Raw genomic sequence first — 18,895 nt, forward strand, 5'->3', positions numbered from 1 at the left:
GTCCTACTCCTTAAATACATTACAAACTTCCCTCTGGGCTGTCCAGGGGTTACCCTATGGATGACTTATATATATTAAAAATGACAGTTTGGACCTGGCAAAAGGTTTTTTGTGCCAGATCGAAATAGCAGATTGGAGTTGTACACATAGGCTCTGCAATGGCAGGCCAGAGACATGTTGAAAGGCCTACTTAAGTAGGTAGCACAATCAGGGCTGCAGGCCCACTAGTAGCATTTAATTTACAAGCACTGGGCACATGTAGTGCACTTTACTAGGGACTTGTAAGTAAATTAAATATGCCAATTGGGTATAAGCCAATGTTACCATATTTTAAGAACAGAACACAAGCACTTTAGCATTGGTTAGCAGTGGTAAAGTGGACAGAGTCCTTAAGCCAATAAAAATAATTCAGCAAAAATATGAGGAGGGAAGCAAAAAGTTGGAAATTGACCCTGCAGAGAGGGCCATTAACAACGGGGGGTTGAAGTCCACTTGGCAGCCCACATGTGACATCTTCCGAAGGTACAATTTCTGTACCACTTTACTATGGCTTTACCTAAATGTAAGCTATACCAAAAGCTAGAATTTGACGTGTGTATAGGTGAAAGCATATGCACCAGGAGGTGTTAAGCATCCTCTCAGCACCTTGAGTTCTATCTGCTATTATAGCCAGTAAAGAAGACTGGGGTACCATGCAAAAAGATATATGTTCCAACAGTCTCAGAAAGATTTTCCTAGCTCATTCTAACGAGGGAACATGCATTTTTCAGTAATATGAAAACCCGCAAAGCAAATTTACGCATCTGCAAAGTATGCTGTATTGGAGCTTTTAATGATTAACATTTGCGTTCACACCCTCTACACAAGAAAGGCTTGTTTGAAAAGATGCCTAGAGTCGTCCAAGGCACACATCTTGCCACATAGGTCCATTACAAAGGGATGCAGCGAAATGTACACTTAGCTCAAACTGATTAGTCTACAAAATTGCTGATGACGGTTGATCATAACATCTGATTTCAAAAAAGATTGTTTAGGGGGTTACACTTAATGGACGTAAAATGTCAAATACGTACCCACTCCACCAGCAACAAGAATTTTTCCAAGGAATAATAGAAAGTCTGTAACCTGATCTAATATTGCCACTCTGTGGAAAAGAGGAAAAACATTGTAAGTAATGCTTTATTTTAAAATGAAAATACAATTTCAACTCTGCTTGCAGTTAAATCTAATTTCATACCTCACCACCTGTCTTCTTGGTGCTGTGTTTCCTTCAAAATCCTAACTTGCAAGAATAGTCTTGATAACAAGAAGGAATGCAAAACATATTTTTCACTGACTAACAAACAGGTGTGCTGGTGGTATCCCCAAAGAATCCTTTCAGTAATGTCCACATATTTTTCAGTAATGTCTACATATTTATTAGTTTCGCTGTTACATTTTTTGGTATATTACAACATGACAGCCATTTTACAGCAATGAATATAATTGACTATGGACCTATCCTATGGAAAAAATCACTCATACAACATTAGTAGAAATCTAATACCTGTATGGTAAGCAGATGGTAAGCACATGACAACAGAATTAAGCCAACTCTGTTTGTAATCGAAAGGCAAATCGCATATTGGAAACCTATATAATATTCTCCCATAAATGTTTTCACAAGCACAACAGACCACTGAACATTCACCATCAGACACCCCGAATGAATTAGTTCCTTCTTCCATATCATTCTCTGCAATAGGCCCTACTGATGAGGTGCTTTACCACAAAGCCTCACACCCAAATCATCATACTGAATAGAAAGCAGTAAAGAGCTTCACCTTACAAAATACCTTAGCACAGCTCTTGATGCAAATGGTGGCAACTGTGATGCCACAAAGAATATATATCTGAGTGTTTACAAACGGAAAAGTGTGGGGATATTGCACAATTTCAGTATATTATTACAGTAGGGGAAACTTCCACCACTGTCTTTTTCAAGATTGTCAAAGACATGAAAACCTTTCAAAAGTCATTCAACCCCACTCCTTCTCTTTCTCAGCAACTATGCAATAACCTGACAGTTTTCTTAAGTTCAAAATCAGTAGGAACAGTCCGAAAAGGCTAAACATCTTACTTTCCTTCATATCCATCAGCTTTAATCAATATATAGAGCCACTGTGCCTCACTACACTCCATGCGTTCATTCACTTTCAGGTACTGAATTTGACAAAAAAACATCTTTTTAATTTAAGCTTGCCCTCCCTCCAGGCACCTGTAATATGTAGATCATAAGATACATCATTCATGTCTGTTACACAGGGCCCTCATCTCTGATACAACTACCTCAGAAAATCGCCTGGATTCCCTAAAAAACTACTGTAATCTACATGTGACTATCAATTAAGACAATTCCCCAACCATATAAATCAGTCTGCAAGTGCTTAGTCTATTGCTGTTAACCTCCACCCAACTTTCCAGCAGATGCGTAAGACCTCTCTTATTTCATCATGCATATAATCATGATCACATTTTGATGCAATCAGCTTTCTTTAAGGTTTCTGGAATCAATAGCAACTGACTTCTCTACAGGAGCAACAATCCACATTCAATACTATACACCGTAGCCAGGTGGAGTCTGATGTATCAATGTCTATGGGGAAATGATTTGATACATAGGAGCCATGGCCCTACTAATCAGTTGTTCCTTTCCTTTTCTTTCATTTCACAGCTCATCTCAAAATGCTCTGAGGTGGTTGTAAAGTAACATTTAGCAATCCACAAGCAGTAAAAATAAATAAATAAATCTAAAGAGAAGTGTGGCTCGTGGTGAAGTGTGGCTCAGGGGTTAGAGGCGGCAGACCTGGAGCTTGAGTTCGGCGCTGGACCAGGGTTCAATTCCCCGCCTCGGCGAGTCTTGGGCTCAAATATTCCACGGACTCGATAATTCTCGCTCCGGTGCCTTCTCGACTCACGGGTTCACACTCTGCGACTCTGGGCAATAGCTTGCTTAATCTCCACAACGGCCCCTCGCGGTGGGATGCCTGGCTTTCACCTTGTGGATATCCTGCCAGGGTTATCTCACAGGGGAATACCAGGACGGGTTCCCTAAGCAAGCGCGGAGATGCCCCAGGGTAAGTTGTGCGCTATATAAGTTTCATTCATTTCATTTCATTTCATAAAGAGGGGAGACCTGATACACCAACTTCGCATCAAGATTGGCAAAAGCCATTGTTATATGCAAAAGGCAGGACTCTCGTCTTCCTGGCAAGTCTCTCCATCTCATCCAAGTTACTGAGAAACTCATATCAACCTATTGAGTAGTGGATTATGGAAGATATGTGGGGCCTATAACACATACATTTCTGGTTGTCCCAACATATAGAATTAGTGACCAATTCAATTGGTGACCAGAATTCTCAGCCATTCCCTTGTCTATGGGAAACAACCTTTACAACATAACTTTTACACAGCACTACCATTACAACGAAACTTTTACAACGCAACATCCATTACAACGCATGCATTTACAGCGCAACCATTACAATGCATGACACTACAACGCACACCACTACAACGCATGCCATTACAACGCAGTCATTACAACGCATACCATTACAACACATAGCATTACAACACATAGTACCCTTACACTATCCAACACTTACCCTACTATTGCACCCCCTGGAGTTAGAATAGTAATTTTACACCTACACTATCCAACACTTACCCTACTGTTGCACCCCCTGGAGTTAGAATAGTAATTTTAACCCCTACACTATCCAACACTTACCTTACATGCAATGTAATGTTATGCGTTGTAATGGTATGCATTGTAAAGGTAGTATGCGTTGTAGTGGAATGCGTTGAAAGGTAGTTTCAAAGAATTTGTTGTAATGGCGTTGTAATGGATGTTGCGGTGTAAAAATTGGGTTGTAAAGGTAGACGTTGTAAAAGTATGCTTTGTAAAGTCATACATCCCTTGTCTATATTACTCTGGATCCCATTTCTGATAAAATGAGGAAATATAGAATACAAACATAGTGTATGAAAACAAAGTGTACAATAGTAAGATTTAAAAATATAGACTCCACAAATAAAGATCATACAAATATCTACCTACAGTCGAATGAATCATACAAGTTTACAGAAAGATCATACGTTCATTTTAAAATACACAAAGTTTAAAAAACTGTGCACAAGAGTTGATACCAGTTTAAACAGGTTCAATAAAAACTATTCACAATTCATAGCATTTCCTAGTTAGAAAAACAATTTTAATATAACTAAGAACAGAGCTGCTGATAGTAACAGTTAATAGCGACCTCAAATAATTAAAACCCTCCTTGTAAGAACAGGGACAAATATCCCTGAAAATCGGCTTAATAAAACGGACTGTTAGATCTTTATAGAGTGTGCAAAAGAGCAAAAGGTGCATTGTGCTCTGCTGGGCTATGTTATTACACGGACAGGGGGGAATTCTCTCACACCATCCCTCCTGTTTCGGGAAAGCCACAAGAAGTGCAATGTGCTTAAACAAAATCTGGTCATTAGGAAACGCGAATAAACCTGGGTGGTAAAAGACAAATAAAATTGTTGCTGATTTAAAAAAGCATGATCCACTGTGTTACTGCCCTGGTTAGACAAGCTTAAACACTTATAATACGCATTTTTAATAACCATCTTAACATTGGGTTGAATAGATTTCGGGTTTTTATAAAAACCTTCAAGGCCTATCTTATAAAAAGTTTCCTTAACATAATGAAGCCAGGGGACTGCCATTGCGTTGTCAAGATTCATGCAATCCCTTAGAATGCCTCTTGAGAATAGTAAGTCTTCTGAGGTCCAGATTTTCCCCCATAGAAGCAAAGCAAGGGGGCAATATGAATTCTCTCAGTCATATATTCTAAACCCACCTCAGAAAGACAGAATGAAGTAGAGGAACTACTGGGGATAAGTAGGAGTCGTTTTAAAAAATGTTCTCTAATATTTGAATCTGTGCACTTTTATGATACTATTGTGATATTCCCATACTCCTGCACCATAGGTGGCCACTGACAGACATTTGGATTTATACAATGCTTTCAATTCAGCTATCGGCTTATGACCAAGTTTTATGGCAAAACGAAAAAGCCCCTCTATAGTTCTACTAGTTTGTTGTAGCCTTGTCGTAATCAAGTAGTCCCAGCTCAATTTATCATTAAAAAGATTCCCCAAGTAGGTAAAATTTGGCACTTTGTCGATAGGTGTATCATTTACTATATTCTTGCGTGTTTTAGTTTTATATGGGCACAGGTCAAAAAGATTTACTAAAATTAACCTTAAGGTCCAGTCCTGTCATAAACTCATTAAATGCATTCAGAGATTTTTGTAGGCTGTTAGCTGTTAAGGTCATCAGGACTGTATCGTCATCATAGGACAATAAAGGTACCAGTTTACCTTCTATTCTTGGAAAATCCAATTGTTGTTGTAACAAAAAATGCTCTAAGCCATATTAAAAATAAGAAGGGGACCAATATACAACCCTGCGCACTAACTCAGTTGATGCAATTGGATTGGTCTTTTCTTCGCCCTGGGCCATACTGGATAGCTACAGTAGTAGATGCATGTAGTCTGCGCAAGAGGGTAACAAACAGTTCCTCAAATCTCATGATGTCCATTAGTGTCCACAATTTTCAACGGCAGACCGTGTCGCAGACGCTGGACAAGTCCATGAAGGCCAAGTGGATCAAAACACCCCTGGCCTTCATGTACTTGCCCATCTTCGTAGACAGGCTGAGGCATTGCTCAGTCGTTCCCCTTCCCTTCCTGAAGCCAAATTGGGTATTCACTATAAGGCCAGAGGTTTGGCCCATGACTCCAGGTGTGCAAGGATTACCCACCCCAGCAGCTTGCATGAAGTATCTATTAGAGAAATCGGTCTATAGCACGTGGAGTCATTTCTATTTCCCTTTTTAATAATTGGCGCCGCCACTGCTTTTTTCCATGATGATGGAATACGGCCCACAATTACTGCTTTAAAAACATTGAGTAACAGAGGGGCCCATATTTGTGGGTTGCTTTTGAATAGGTCCAAGGGCACACCGCCTGGCCATGGAGCTTTTAGGGAAATACCCTTTCTCAATGCCTCCTCTACTTCACTTAATGAAAGTAATGTACTAAGCTGTTGTGTGGTTTGTGTGTTGATACTTATTTCCTCCTCAAACTCGCTTAGTAAGACACTCTTTGTGTTGAATATGTTGGTGAAATGGGTCTCCCAAGCCACACCCGTTATGTTAGTATCCATTGTCCTTTTCTCATTGGTGAAGAGTGGGCGATTTAGCGCCTCCCAGAAATTCTTAGAGTCCTTCAGGGCACTTGCTCTTTCGAGATCATCCCAAGCCTGTCTTCTCAATGCATCCTTTCTCTGCTCAGTTACCCTTTTATAGGTCTACCTGGCTGCCTTTATCATATCCCTATCACGGCGGACTGTATGTAATGCCTTCTTCAATTTATTTTGCGCCGCAGAACACTCAGCGTTAAACCATCTTATTTAAGGGAGGCTGCCTTTTCTCGCTGGTCTAAGCAAATTCATGGGCACGTCATCACAAATAGTTTCAAATTTTTGTATTATTACATCTGGCTCGGGTGTATCGGTTAAACAGGTCATTACTTGTGTTAAATTTGTTTTAATAATAGACTCCTCAAAATCCTTATGATTTATCATGTTCCATTTTAGCCTTATCCCTTTATTGCGGTTCTATTTTGTTAAACAGTTAGAGACCTTACCCTTTTGTGCCACAATATGTAAAGAGTGTCAGATAATGCACCAATGGGGTACTAACCAAAGTATCAATCATACGTAGGTCGTTCACTACAATAATGGAGTTTAACGCGTCACCCTGTGTAGTATGTTTAAGTGTGTCAAAGGTTGGTCATTCGTATCTACCAACCCACAAACCTTACTCCCACTGTGCTGACATAGGGTGCAGTTGAAATCTCCTACGAAAATAATACACAAAGAGGAAACCCTCCATGCTACCTTAACAATCTCCAAATCGAGCGAGTTAATAACCCCAGAGTTCTGTGTATCGAAAATATTGTAGTACCAATTGACAAATAATATAGGTACTTTAATCAAATTAATACACAAAATCAACTGGTACCATGGGGAGTCAATTACTCTTTCTATTCTTAATGACTCATACTGAACCAGAATAAGGGTCGCTAGGCCTCCCTTTGCCCTACCATCCAATGATGGTTCAGCTTGGACAGTTAATGTGTTGTATCCATCCAAAGAGAAATCTTCCCTACTCAAAGTTTCCTGTGTACAGATAATATCAAATCTATTTAACATACTGGACCCATATCTCTTCCAATAACCTTTGAGAAATGCCCGCAACATTCCAAGAAATTAGACGGAGACTGAGGCTATTGGTTTGGCAGTTTCATGAATTTAAGAAGTTGCCGACCCCACTATTCGCAGGTCGTTCAATTTGAGTGGCAGTCAGATCTATCCTACTAGCCTGTGATGTTTCCAAACCTTTATTAAGGAACTGCTGCGGGAGGCAATAGTTGTATTTAGGGCCTACGGGGGATGTATGCTCTTTACAGCTGACACATATATTAAGAGTAATCTCGAATACATGAACCTTGTCCTCTAGTACACTCGTTTTTTGCTTTAGTCAGTCTATGTCTACGAGACCACTTAAGGCTCAAAACAATTTTCATGATACCAAGGTGGAAACTGTGGATACTGTTTTGTCCTTAGTGAGCTGTCTTCTTCCACTAAATGGGATTGCAATCTGGGCGGTCGATAAAAGAATCCTAATGGTAATATGAAAATCTGTGTCTCGTTTATAGGTTGGTCTATCATCCTATCTAATATGGATCTTACCAGGCCTGGTGGCCTGAAGGTCAATACTATACAATCCCCCGCCAGTGTCTTGTTAGTTGTCCCTACCCACCTAACCCTGTGTGCCATCCTAAGTTCAGAAAATAAAATGTTGTTTATACCTGTCTTTGTGTTTACAAAATGCAGGGATTTATTCCTCCAAAAGGGCCAGTCTTCCCTATCACCAGGCAACAGTGGTGGAACATTAGCTAGAACAACAATATAGGGTGTTTTTTCTGGGGGCAAATGTAAATTCTAGTTTATACCACTAGAATGTGAATGACCCAAATGGCGATCTACAGGAGTACCTAAACTTTGGGGCTTTTCATTGACATTATTACGGACCCTGTTCACTTGCTCAGTGTTTGGGGATTTAAAGACTGACAATCGCTTTGGGGGAATACTTCTGTCTGAGGCAAAGACACAGTAATTTGCGGTCGGTTGTCTTCTGGTCTGCTTCGATGAGACCCTTCCCGGGTCATAGTTTTCTGAGAAGGTTCCGGATTTTAAGCATCCCCTCTATTGGCTCCTCCCATAGCCATGTTTGGCCTGGGCCTATGCTACGTAGGCAGTGTAGAAACGCTAGGTGAATATTTTTCTAAACATGATAACCTACTCTTGATGTCAGTTAATTTTTGAAAGATAGGATTTAGGTGTGCTGTGATTACAGTTTCCAGTTACCCCAAATACCCTTCTCCAGGTTATAAGTCAGAGTTGGCTTGAAAACCGTGTCTACTGAAGCTATATCTTGATTTGCTTCATGTGTGAGCTCCCTATCCACTTGATTGCTCCTTCCACCCAATGATTTAGATGTGAGTTGGCTTTGTTTATGTGTTTTAGTTGCTGCATACCCTTTCCTTTTCTTTGGCTGTGGTGCAAAACTGCATCCACCTTTTGATTTCGATTTCTGGGCCCTCGTGACTATGTTTGGCTTGACCGTGGTAACCTGGGGGCCGGTTATCCCCTGACCATTGGCAATCTCAGGGCATGGGGAGTTTGATGTACTAATTCGTCAAACTCCATCAACCAGACTCTTTTGTGCGCTTAAAGTACTGGGTAGCACTTGAGGATCTAATGACAATCTGCGCTCAGTTAATTCGATTTTGTGCATAAGCGCAGATTCAGCCCTTCATAAGAAGGCATCAAGTGTGCCTACTACCCCTTGGCCGACCTTGGGTTTTGTCATGTTAATTAAAAGCTCTGCCTTACAACACAAATTAATAACAACAAAACTGTTTTCAGACAATACCTTCAGTAATCGGGGCTAAAATCATAACTATCAATTTCAGACTGTAAAAAAGGGCATAGCCAGCCTGTCCTCTAATGGCCGCTTAACATGAATCGAAACCCAATACCTTGCAGGCTCAGTTCAAGTCCAGTTCGGCAAGTGTCCTTTGTCCGCAGCCAGTCTTTTTTTTTTTGTTCTCATATATGCCACCAGAAAATATATGCTCTAGATTGGATCTTTCAGAACCTTTCGCACATATAAACTTAGATTCCGCCCCTGGATTATGTGCGCGGCTTACCGAAATCGCCCAGAGGTAGACTGTCTCCTTGTTTAACTCCCTATTACTGTATTACCAGGGAGGACCGGACCACAAAACCTCTGGCATAATCATTGGACTATTGATTATTTTTCCTACCAATCTTTTAGAGCGGACCAGATCTTGTTGGCACTCTCTCCACCGCACAACCTATCTGACTGGGCAGTCATCATAATACTTTTCAAACAATCGGCAAATCTTGGGGGGGCCTTCGACTTCCACTCTCTACAGATTTCCCTCCTGGCGATAACTACAACATAGAATACGAACTGTGTGACCGGACTGTTCATTAAGTATCCCTGCGCAAGACCAAACAAAATGAGTCTAGAGGAGCAGGTAATTGGTATTAGTAAAACCTCCTCTAGGAAATCACAAACCTGTCCCCAATAGCTGGTAATTTCCCGGCACTCCATAAACATGTGCAGATCGTCTGCATCCGAAGAATTACACCTCGGGCGAAGATAACTTTCAGCAGATATCCGACACAGTTTGGCCAGAGTCCAATAAACCCTATAGGCGGTGAATACGTGGTTTCTTCTAAGATTTGCTGGTTTTATTATCTTTTGTGAAATAATAAATGAGTCAACCCAGACTTTCTGTATCTCCTCACTATTCTCTGTTATGGAATTGGCCCAAAGATTAGTTATTTCAGAATCCAGACAATCTTTTGTAGTCACCAGAGTGTTGTACCAGAAGGCAACCTCCCGTTTCCAGCCTCCCTCTCTGCTCATAAAGTCTAGAGACCGAGTCTCCTCAACCTCTCCCCAACACTGACTTCCCCACCATGATGACAATTGGTAATATTTGCATCTTGTGAGGGACTGACCCGTTAAATTGGATAAGGATTCCCAGTCCAAAAGTTGAGCATTAACACAGAGGTCCCCCCACTTTCTGAAGCCTGCTTCCCTCAATGGTTGTGCCAGTCTGTCTAACAAGCAGCCCGGAGTGCCCAGGGAATCCCAGATCAGGGCATATGTGTTGTAGTAGGGGATCCCCAAGATCTTCCGCATATGCAGGCAGATTTTGAGTGCCGTCTGTAGAATCTTCAAGCGAACCTTTTTGAAAAATGTTTTATCTCCAAATTTGTATAGAAAAAATTCAAGACCTTGGTGCTGGTCCGATAACATTGCCTGAAAAAGTCGGCCGTGTGAGGAAGAGTCCAACTTATTAGCCAGCATTCTGAAATTCTTAAATTGGAAGGCATAACAATATAAAAGCAAATCAGGTAACGCCAGGCCCCCCAGTTTCAACCCCTTTCTCAATTTCCTCCACGCTATCCTTGGAGATTTTGTGGCCCAGATGAATGACCCAATCTTCCCTTGGAGGTTAGCGATATCTTTAGGATTGAATATTAGAGGTATACAAATATACAAGAAGGTTATTTTAGGAAGGATGGTCATTTTAACCAGGATCACCCTTCCATAAATATTCAGGGGCAAAGCCTTCCACCTAGTTAGTAAATTAACTACCTCCTTCACCACGGTGTTCCAACTAGTTTTGGACATATCCTCTAGTTTATGTGTAAAGTATATACCTAGGTATCTAATTTTAAGTTTGGCCCCCTGAACCGGGTCTGTGTTATTCCATTTCATAATGTCCGTTTTTTCTTTATTGATTTTATATCCGGATACCCTGCCAAAATCTTCAGCTAATATAAACAATCTAGGAATGGCCTCTATAGGGTTAGCTGTATATGCGAGGAGATCATCTGCATACAAGGCTGTTTTGAGTTCCAAATCCCCCTTCCTAAAAGGTATAATAACAGAATCCGATCTCAGGGAGCAGATGAAAGGCTCAATTTATATATCAAATAGGGGAGGAGACAGAGGGCAGCCCTGCCTCGTTCCTCTGGAGATGTTAAACCAGTCTGTCAGACCCCCATTAACCAATACCTTGCTTTAACTCCCTCTATAAAGGTAGGGGGGAACCCAAAACGAGTCATGGTCTCCCACAGAAACACCCAGTTTACTTGGTCAAATGCTTTAGCAGCATCTATCTCAACAATGGTAAGTGGTAGGCCTTTATCCTGAGCTAAATCAATTGCCCCGATCACTTGGAACGTAAGCTCGTTGAGCTGCCTACCTGGTATAAACCCTCACTGGTCAGGGTGAATAATAGACTTAATTACCTTAGCTAGTTTAGTTGCTAGAATTCCCGAGAATATCTTCAAGTCGGAATTTAGGAGAGAGATAGGTCTGTATGACTCTATTTTTTGGGGATACTTATTAGATTTTATAATTAGGGCAATTGTAGCCTCCAACCATGAAGGGGGAACTTCACCTCCCTCTAGGAACTTTTATTAAAGAGTGCCAAAAAGACAGGCAACATTTCCTCCAGGTTGTCCACATACACCTCTGTTGGTAAGCCGCCCGGGCCAGCAGCTTTCCCTCGGCTTATCTTCCTCACCTGCACCCGTATCTCTCCCTCTGAGATCTCACTGGCCAACCCAGTCTTATCTGCTTCACTCAATTGTGGCAAGTTCCTCAGCCCTAACCAAGCCTCCATCTCCTCAACTCCATAACAACTATCCTCTTGATATAATCCCCTCATAAACCCCCTTGCTTCTTCCCTTATAGTCTCCTCTTCCGACAGCAATGCCCCCGAGTCCTGCTGAATTAATGAGTGGATAATATTCCTACTCCGCTCTGATCTCGCCTTCCACGCCAGGAGAGTACCACACTTCTCTCCATACTCAAAAATATTCAGTTTGCTAACCTTCCACCTATGCATAATTATTTTATCACTCCTCGCCTTAAATCCTGACTGTAATTCCAGGAGTTCTTTTTCCAGCCTCTGAATATTGTCCCTATCCCCCTATTCTTTCTGCTTAATAGTATCCAGATCATCAGTATCTTTTTTCTTAAATAGTCTCCTTCTATAGGTCATCTGTGAACTGAGTATACCTCTCAAATAGGCCTTAAAAGTTTCCCACACCAGTTGCTCTGTGCCAGTGCCAATGCTAAAACGAAGGAACTCTATAATACTTTCCCTAAGCTTAAGGTTACTTTCTGCATCTAACAAGAGTGTTCTGTCCAAGGTCCATCTAATCTCTATGGGGCTGGCCCTTAACTTAATAACTAATTCCACCACTGAATGGTCGGACAGACCTGTTGAAATATGAGATAGAGATACTACATCCGGGATTATAGCCCGATTTACCAAGAAATAATAAATTCTGGTGAACTGTTTGTATTTCTTGCTATAGAAAGAATATTCTCTAAAATCTCCATATTTGGCACTCCACACGTCCTGTAAATTAAAATCTCTCATTATGTTCCTAAGAGCTGAAAAAGAATTCTTCGGGACACAGTATTTCGCTCTAGAAGTACGGTCTAACTTCTTATCAAAAACTAAATTAAAATCCCCCCAAGTATCACCGGAGTTATCCTCATTGGGACCATAATATACCGCACATGTATACGTAGAACTACCTATAGAGAGGACTGCCACCAACCACCTGCCAGACTGATCAGTGTCCCATTTCAAAACTTTAATTCCCTTATTTGCTTTAACGATGATGGCTACACCCCTTGAAATACCCTTATGCCTAGAACATAGTACTTCTTGGACCCAAGCTGATTTTCCAAAAACTTGTTTACACAGTTTATCCTCTAAGTGCGTCTCCTGTAATAAATACACATAGGCTTCAGTCTTTTTTAAATATTCACAGACCCTAGCTTGTTTTCTTCTGCCGCCTAAACCATTAAGGTTCCAGGAGAGGAATTTATTACTAATGCTGACCGCCATATCTGAACTTAATCCAAAGCACACCCAACCAACAACTTAGCAATTTTGCAACATATGAGGACATTTTATCATTTTCACACACACCCTCTTGACCCCCCCCCAAACCCTCCCCCAGGGAACCCGCCCATCTACCAGGCGCTGTTCTCGCCTATGTGGAGCCCCCCTACTCCCTCGGCACCCACAGCGGTGCAGCTATTTATTATTTAGGTTTTTCTGAGTCAAAAATCATTGTATTTTTTTCCCCTTTCTTTCTTCTTTTTCTCCTTTTTCTTGTTTATTCCCCCTATAACCCTCACTCAGTGTCACCCAGTGACCATCCACTTGTTTAAGTCTTCATCTAATAGCTTGAACAAAAAACTATTTCCTCATCTTGCCCAGAAGTTCGTAGACTTCCTCTGGGTAATTACAATTGTACATTTTATTGTTCCACATCACCTTTAAAAGAGCTGGGAATTTCATCTGTACTTGTGCCCCCAATGACCTAAGTTCTGGCATCCACAAACCTAGTTCCCACTGTCTCTGGGCTGTCCGGCCTCCTATATCAGATCTTATTTGGTACGGATTAGCTCTGTAATGGAGGGTGGAACCTGTAAGACACCTACTTAGAATTAATTCTTTAACACTATATGTCTGGAAGTTAACAAGAATCTTCCTAGGTGCCTTCCGGTCCAGGTGCAACCTAAAGGGGTCTCTATGCACCCTTTGAATCTCTGCCTCGAGATCAATGTCGGGTCGATCTTTCAAAACCCCGTCCCGTAGCAAATTACACACAAAACCCTTAATATCCTCCACTTCCACACCCTCCGGAATGTTCAGAATTCTCAGATTGTTCCTACGAGTCCGAATCTCCAACCTCTCCATGTCCATCAACAAAGACCGGCTCTGTGCTTTTAGAGTAACGATATTGTAAAGAAAGTATCCTCAATCCAGGGTTGGTAGATGAAGTAAATCTTTATTGGTCATAAGTAAAGAGACCTCCAGCTCCTTCCACAGCTTCTTCAGTACTGTCTGCTATTCACATCATAACATTCTAAGCTCCTAGCAACATCCCCACAATTCCAATAAGCATAGATCCCAACACATAAGCATAGATCCCAACACATCTCCCCCCATTACAATATCAGAAGAAAAAATACAAATGAAATATCTAAAGAAAAAAACAAAGCATACAAGAATAAATATAAAACTAAGGAGCATTACATTTTGCAACATTCCCACAGCTCCAAGCGGAACCATCATCCAAAATTAAAACATTTTTCTTCACTACCTTTACTCGCTTGGGTTGAGAATATTTACTTTCCCCTTTGGCTACAAAACCACACTTCTTTGTAACAACCCAATCTCCAACACATATATTCGGATCTTTCACCCTCATCCTGAGATTGTATGAATGTGTAGAATCACGCTGCCTACTGACAACACAATCTTTCACGCTTGATCGGTCAACCCACACACATTCCTTGTTTTTGAGCCAACCCGGAACCTCCTTCAAACCTGGCTCACGTCCCTTTAGAGAGACAAATGGAGAAATACCGGTGACTGAATGTGGAGTGATCCTGTAAGACCAGATCATTTTCTTAAGCTCCTCAGACCACATCAAACCATTCGCCAATGACAACTGTATGTTCTCCATCAACAATCTATTGATCCTTTCCACAAGGCCATTGGCCTGTGGCCTAAACAACGCAACCTTCTCATGACAAACTCCCATGCCATCTAAAAATTCCTTCATTTGTCTTGATACAAGTTGTACACCATTATCAGAAACCAAAGTTTTTGGAATACCTTCATTTAAAAATGTTCTCTCCAAAAATTGTATCACTCTCTTTGTGTCAATACTTTCAGTGGACTCTATTACGAACCACTTAGAATGATAGTCCACAAGAACCATTATAAACCTATTCCGAGTACCCAACTTAGAAATAGGTCCTAAGAAATCAATCGCTAATTTCTCCCAGGGCCGTACCGGAAATTCAACACAGGAAAGAGAAGGCTGCCTAACAATTTTTGTTTTATCGCTAGCAGCACACGCATGACAATGCCTCACCAGCTCATCAATCTCTCCATCCATTCCTGGCCACCAGTAAGATTCGCGAATCCTCCTTTTGGTCATGTTCCTTCCCAAATGACCTTCGTGTGCTATATTCATAATCTTTGATCTAAGATTGCACGGTGGCACCAATCGGTTTCTCCTCCACAACTTACCCTCAGATATACTCAATTCAGCTTCTACATTGGAAAAACTCTTCAAGCGAGTGTCATTGAGGGACTCCCTAGACCATCCTTCAGAAACATGTTTCATAACCAAGGGAATTATTTGATCATCTGCCATGCCAGATTCCCAATCACTTTTATCAAAAGCAAGAATCTCATCACAACTAATTATAGGATCATCCACATCAATCAGATCTACTAAGTCTATAGGCATTCTAGATAAGCAGTCCGCAATGACATTTTTCTCACCTTTCACATATTCCATCTGAAAATTGTACTCAAGCACTGACAAGATCCATTTCGATATTCTAGGGGTGACGTTACCTTCCAAACCTCTACCTCCTTTAAATAAATGCACGAGAGGTTTATGGTCAATGCGCATTCTGAAGGGCAAACCCCAAAGAAAATATCTAAAGTGTTTAATCCCCCACGTGCAAGCGAGAGCTTCCCTCTCAATAACTGAGTAAGATACTTCTGCTCCCTGTAATTTTCTAGATGCGAAACCTATAATTCTTTCCACACCCCCAGATATCTGAGAGAGCACAGCCCCAAGACCCACAGCACTTGCATCAGTGGTAATGAAAGTCTTGGCTTTAACATCAAAATGCCCTAGGGTAGGTGCATGAATAATTCCCGCTTTCACACGCTTAAAAGCATCCTCACACACTTGATCCCATTCAAAAACCACACCATTTTTCATCAAGCGTCTTAAAGGCTCCACAACATCTGAAAAATTTCTAATGAATTTTGAACAATACTCGGCTAGCCCCAAAAAGGACCTTAGCTGATCCTTCGTCGTTGGTGTAGGAGCATCATTAATTGCAGAAATTATGCTTTTCTTTGGTTTAATACCTAAACCTGAAATTTCATGACCCAGATACGTCACACAATCCCTCTTAAGTTGACACTTTTCCTTTTTTATGGTCAGACCATTAATTTCCATGCGCTCCAAAACTTCTGTTAAGATCCTATCATGGTGTTGACAATCCTTTCCAACTACCAACACGTCATCCTGAAAACATAATACATTCTCAATCCCCTTTAAAACTCTCTCCATTATTCTTTGAAACACTGCTGATGCAGAAGCCAACCCAAATGGCATCCTGCAATATCGAAATGCCCCCAGTGGTGTTACAAAGGAGGTAAGGTGCCTTGACTCTTCGTCTAAGTCAATCTGGTGATAGGCTGCAGACATGTCAATCACACTGAATATCACACCACCACCCATGGCACTTAACATTTCAGAAATATTAGGCAGTGGTTGCCTATCAACCCATATATTCTTGTTTAAGTCGCGTAAGTCTACACAGAGACGAATCTTGGTTCCACCATCTTTGGGCGCGACTACAATGGGGGCGAGCCATTCAGATGCTTCAATAGGCTCTATGATTTTTAGGTCTAACAATTTGTCCAATTCTATTTTGAGGGGTTCTCTCATTAAGTGTGGCAAATTTCTTACCTTATGAACTACAGCCACAGCATTTTTCTTAAGAATAATTTTGTGAGAAAATCCCTTCAACTTTCCCAATCTCTCAGTGAAAACATTAGGAAACTTCTTCATTACATCTATTTCAAAAGTATCAATACTAAGAACAGAGAATGAAGAAACCGGTTCAGGAGCATTGGGATTCAATACAATTCCTAGATCTTTCTGGTGACGCCAACCAAGCAGGTTAGACCCTTGCTTAGTGAGGTACACTCTCCCGAATACTTTTTTGTCTTGAAAAGTGATTACCATCCATTTAAGACCTAAGATATCAATGGTCTTCCCACTATATCCTACAGCTCTTATATCTGGAGAGGTCCAAGAGTTTAAGTTCACATCACCATCCCAAACCTCAACATACATATCTTTGGACAATAACGTATAAAGGCTTCCTGAATCTACCAGCATATTAACATTTCTGGTTTGAGCACACATAGGATCTCTAGAATCAAAATTGATCAAACAGTGTGGCTTTTCAAGCTTATCAGTACTCTCAGTAGGTACATCAACAATACAAACAGGCTCTTGTATGTGAGGACAATTTTCATCTAAAACCAGTCCATCTACACACAGCATCAAATTATCAACAATTTCACAAGAGTCATCAATTTCATTAACATGTTGAGTTTTAGCATTGCAAGCTTTAACCACGTGACCCCTCTTTCCACATCCTCTGCAAATAGCGTTCCTAGCTAAACAGCGAGGACTAGATGCAATATGCCCTGGAGATCCGCATCTATAACATTTCACAGGCCGTGAATTTGCTAGTTGTGCATAATTAGGGGGACGATAATTTGGAGAATGATAGTTAGATGACTTATTGTTTCTAAAATCTAACTTCCCTACATTCTTAACAACTTTAGTTTCATCAACAAACGCCTGTGTTTGAGGTTTTACAGAAGACTCTGATTCTTCCTTCGCCACACTGTCTTTAGATATAGAGCTAGAACAATTATCCATTTCTTTTATCCATAAGTTAGTATTTTCTATGGCTTTAACGATTTCGATTGCTTCTTCTAAATTACAATCCTTACTAAGCAACTTTTCTCGCACTCTCTTATTATTGGTGCACCTGACGATTTGATCACGGATCAAAGAATCTGTTAAATCTTTAAATTGGCAATTAAGTGATAATCCCCGCAAGGCTGCTACATAACTTGCAACATCTTCATCTGCTTTTTGAACTCTACAAAAGAATTTATGCCTTTCCAAAAGAGTATTAATTTTTGTGACAAACCTTTTTTCTAACATTAACATACTCATATCATATACATTAGCAGCATGACCATCCCCCACACCTAAAGATATTTCGGGCAAATCTTCATATAACCTCCTGCCTTCCACCCCCAAATTATGAAGAAGAATAGCTTGTTTGCGGACAGGACCATACTTGTCCGCACCAGATGCTAAAATGTAAGTGAGGAACAGTTTCTTCCAATCTTTCCAAGGTATTATGGGTTCACCAGGAGTAGGGAGGAAAGAAGGGGGGGTAGAAAAGGCTTGATCACCCATGGTGAAGAGGCAATAACAATCAGAAAATAACCATATAATAAAAATAAAAATACTCAATGTGTAGGTAGTACTTATTAGGTGGGAGATCGGCAATATGAGAATAGAAGTAGCAGCTCTGTAGTCAAATCCGCAGTTTGGGGTCCCAAATATCACACTATCGAACTGGCAGTCTTGAAAACGATGTCACGGTAAAATACCGGAATTTCGAAGCTTCGGAGACAATCAAGATGGCCGCCGTGTGAATCGACGACGTCCCAAACAAAGATGGCCGCGACGATTTCAAACCAAAACGCTGACGTTCCCAAAGGAAGATGGCCGCCACGTTCTCTGCGCTGAATCAACGACGGTCCCAAACAAAAATGGCCGCTACGCTGCTTCACGCCGCTGACGTCATCAAGATCACGTAACCAACACAACGAGGGATGAAGATTCCAGCGCCGGAGCGGCAGTTTCAAAGTCTCGAGGTGAGTAAACAAGTTGAAAAATGCGAAGCGTAGATGTACAAGGCAATACACGAATCCTTCGATGTATACACCA

At 41.0% G+C, this 18,895-nt stretch overlaps 1 protein-coding gene across 7 annotated transcripts in view; it reads right to left on the minus strand.

The window, feature by feature from the left end:
- Window positions 1–18,895, minus strand: part of SLC44A5 (solute carrier family 44 member 5) — a 776,473-nt gene that overhangs the window by 46,310 nt on the left and 711,268 nt on the right. For all 7 annotated transcript variants that reach the window (XM_086953881.1, XM_086953880.1, XM_086953875.1 and 4 more), the window contains one exon: window positions 1,074–1,144. In XM_086953881.1, the coding sequence (XP_086810007.1) occupies window positions 1,074–1,144 (71 nt within the window). The remainder of the gene's footprint in view (window positions 1–1,073; window positions 1,145–18,895) is intronic.

The sequence above is a fragment of the Lissotriton vulgaris genome, chromosome 1_1 (genome assembly GCF_964263255.1).
Source record: "Lissotriton vulgaris chromosome 1_1, aLisVul1.2, whole genome shotgun sequence".
In the NCBI taxonomy this organism is placed as follows: domain Eukaryota; kingdom Metazoa; phylum Chordata; class Amphibia; order Caudata; family Salamandridae; genus Lissotriton; species Lissotriton vulgaris.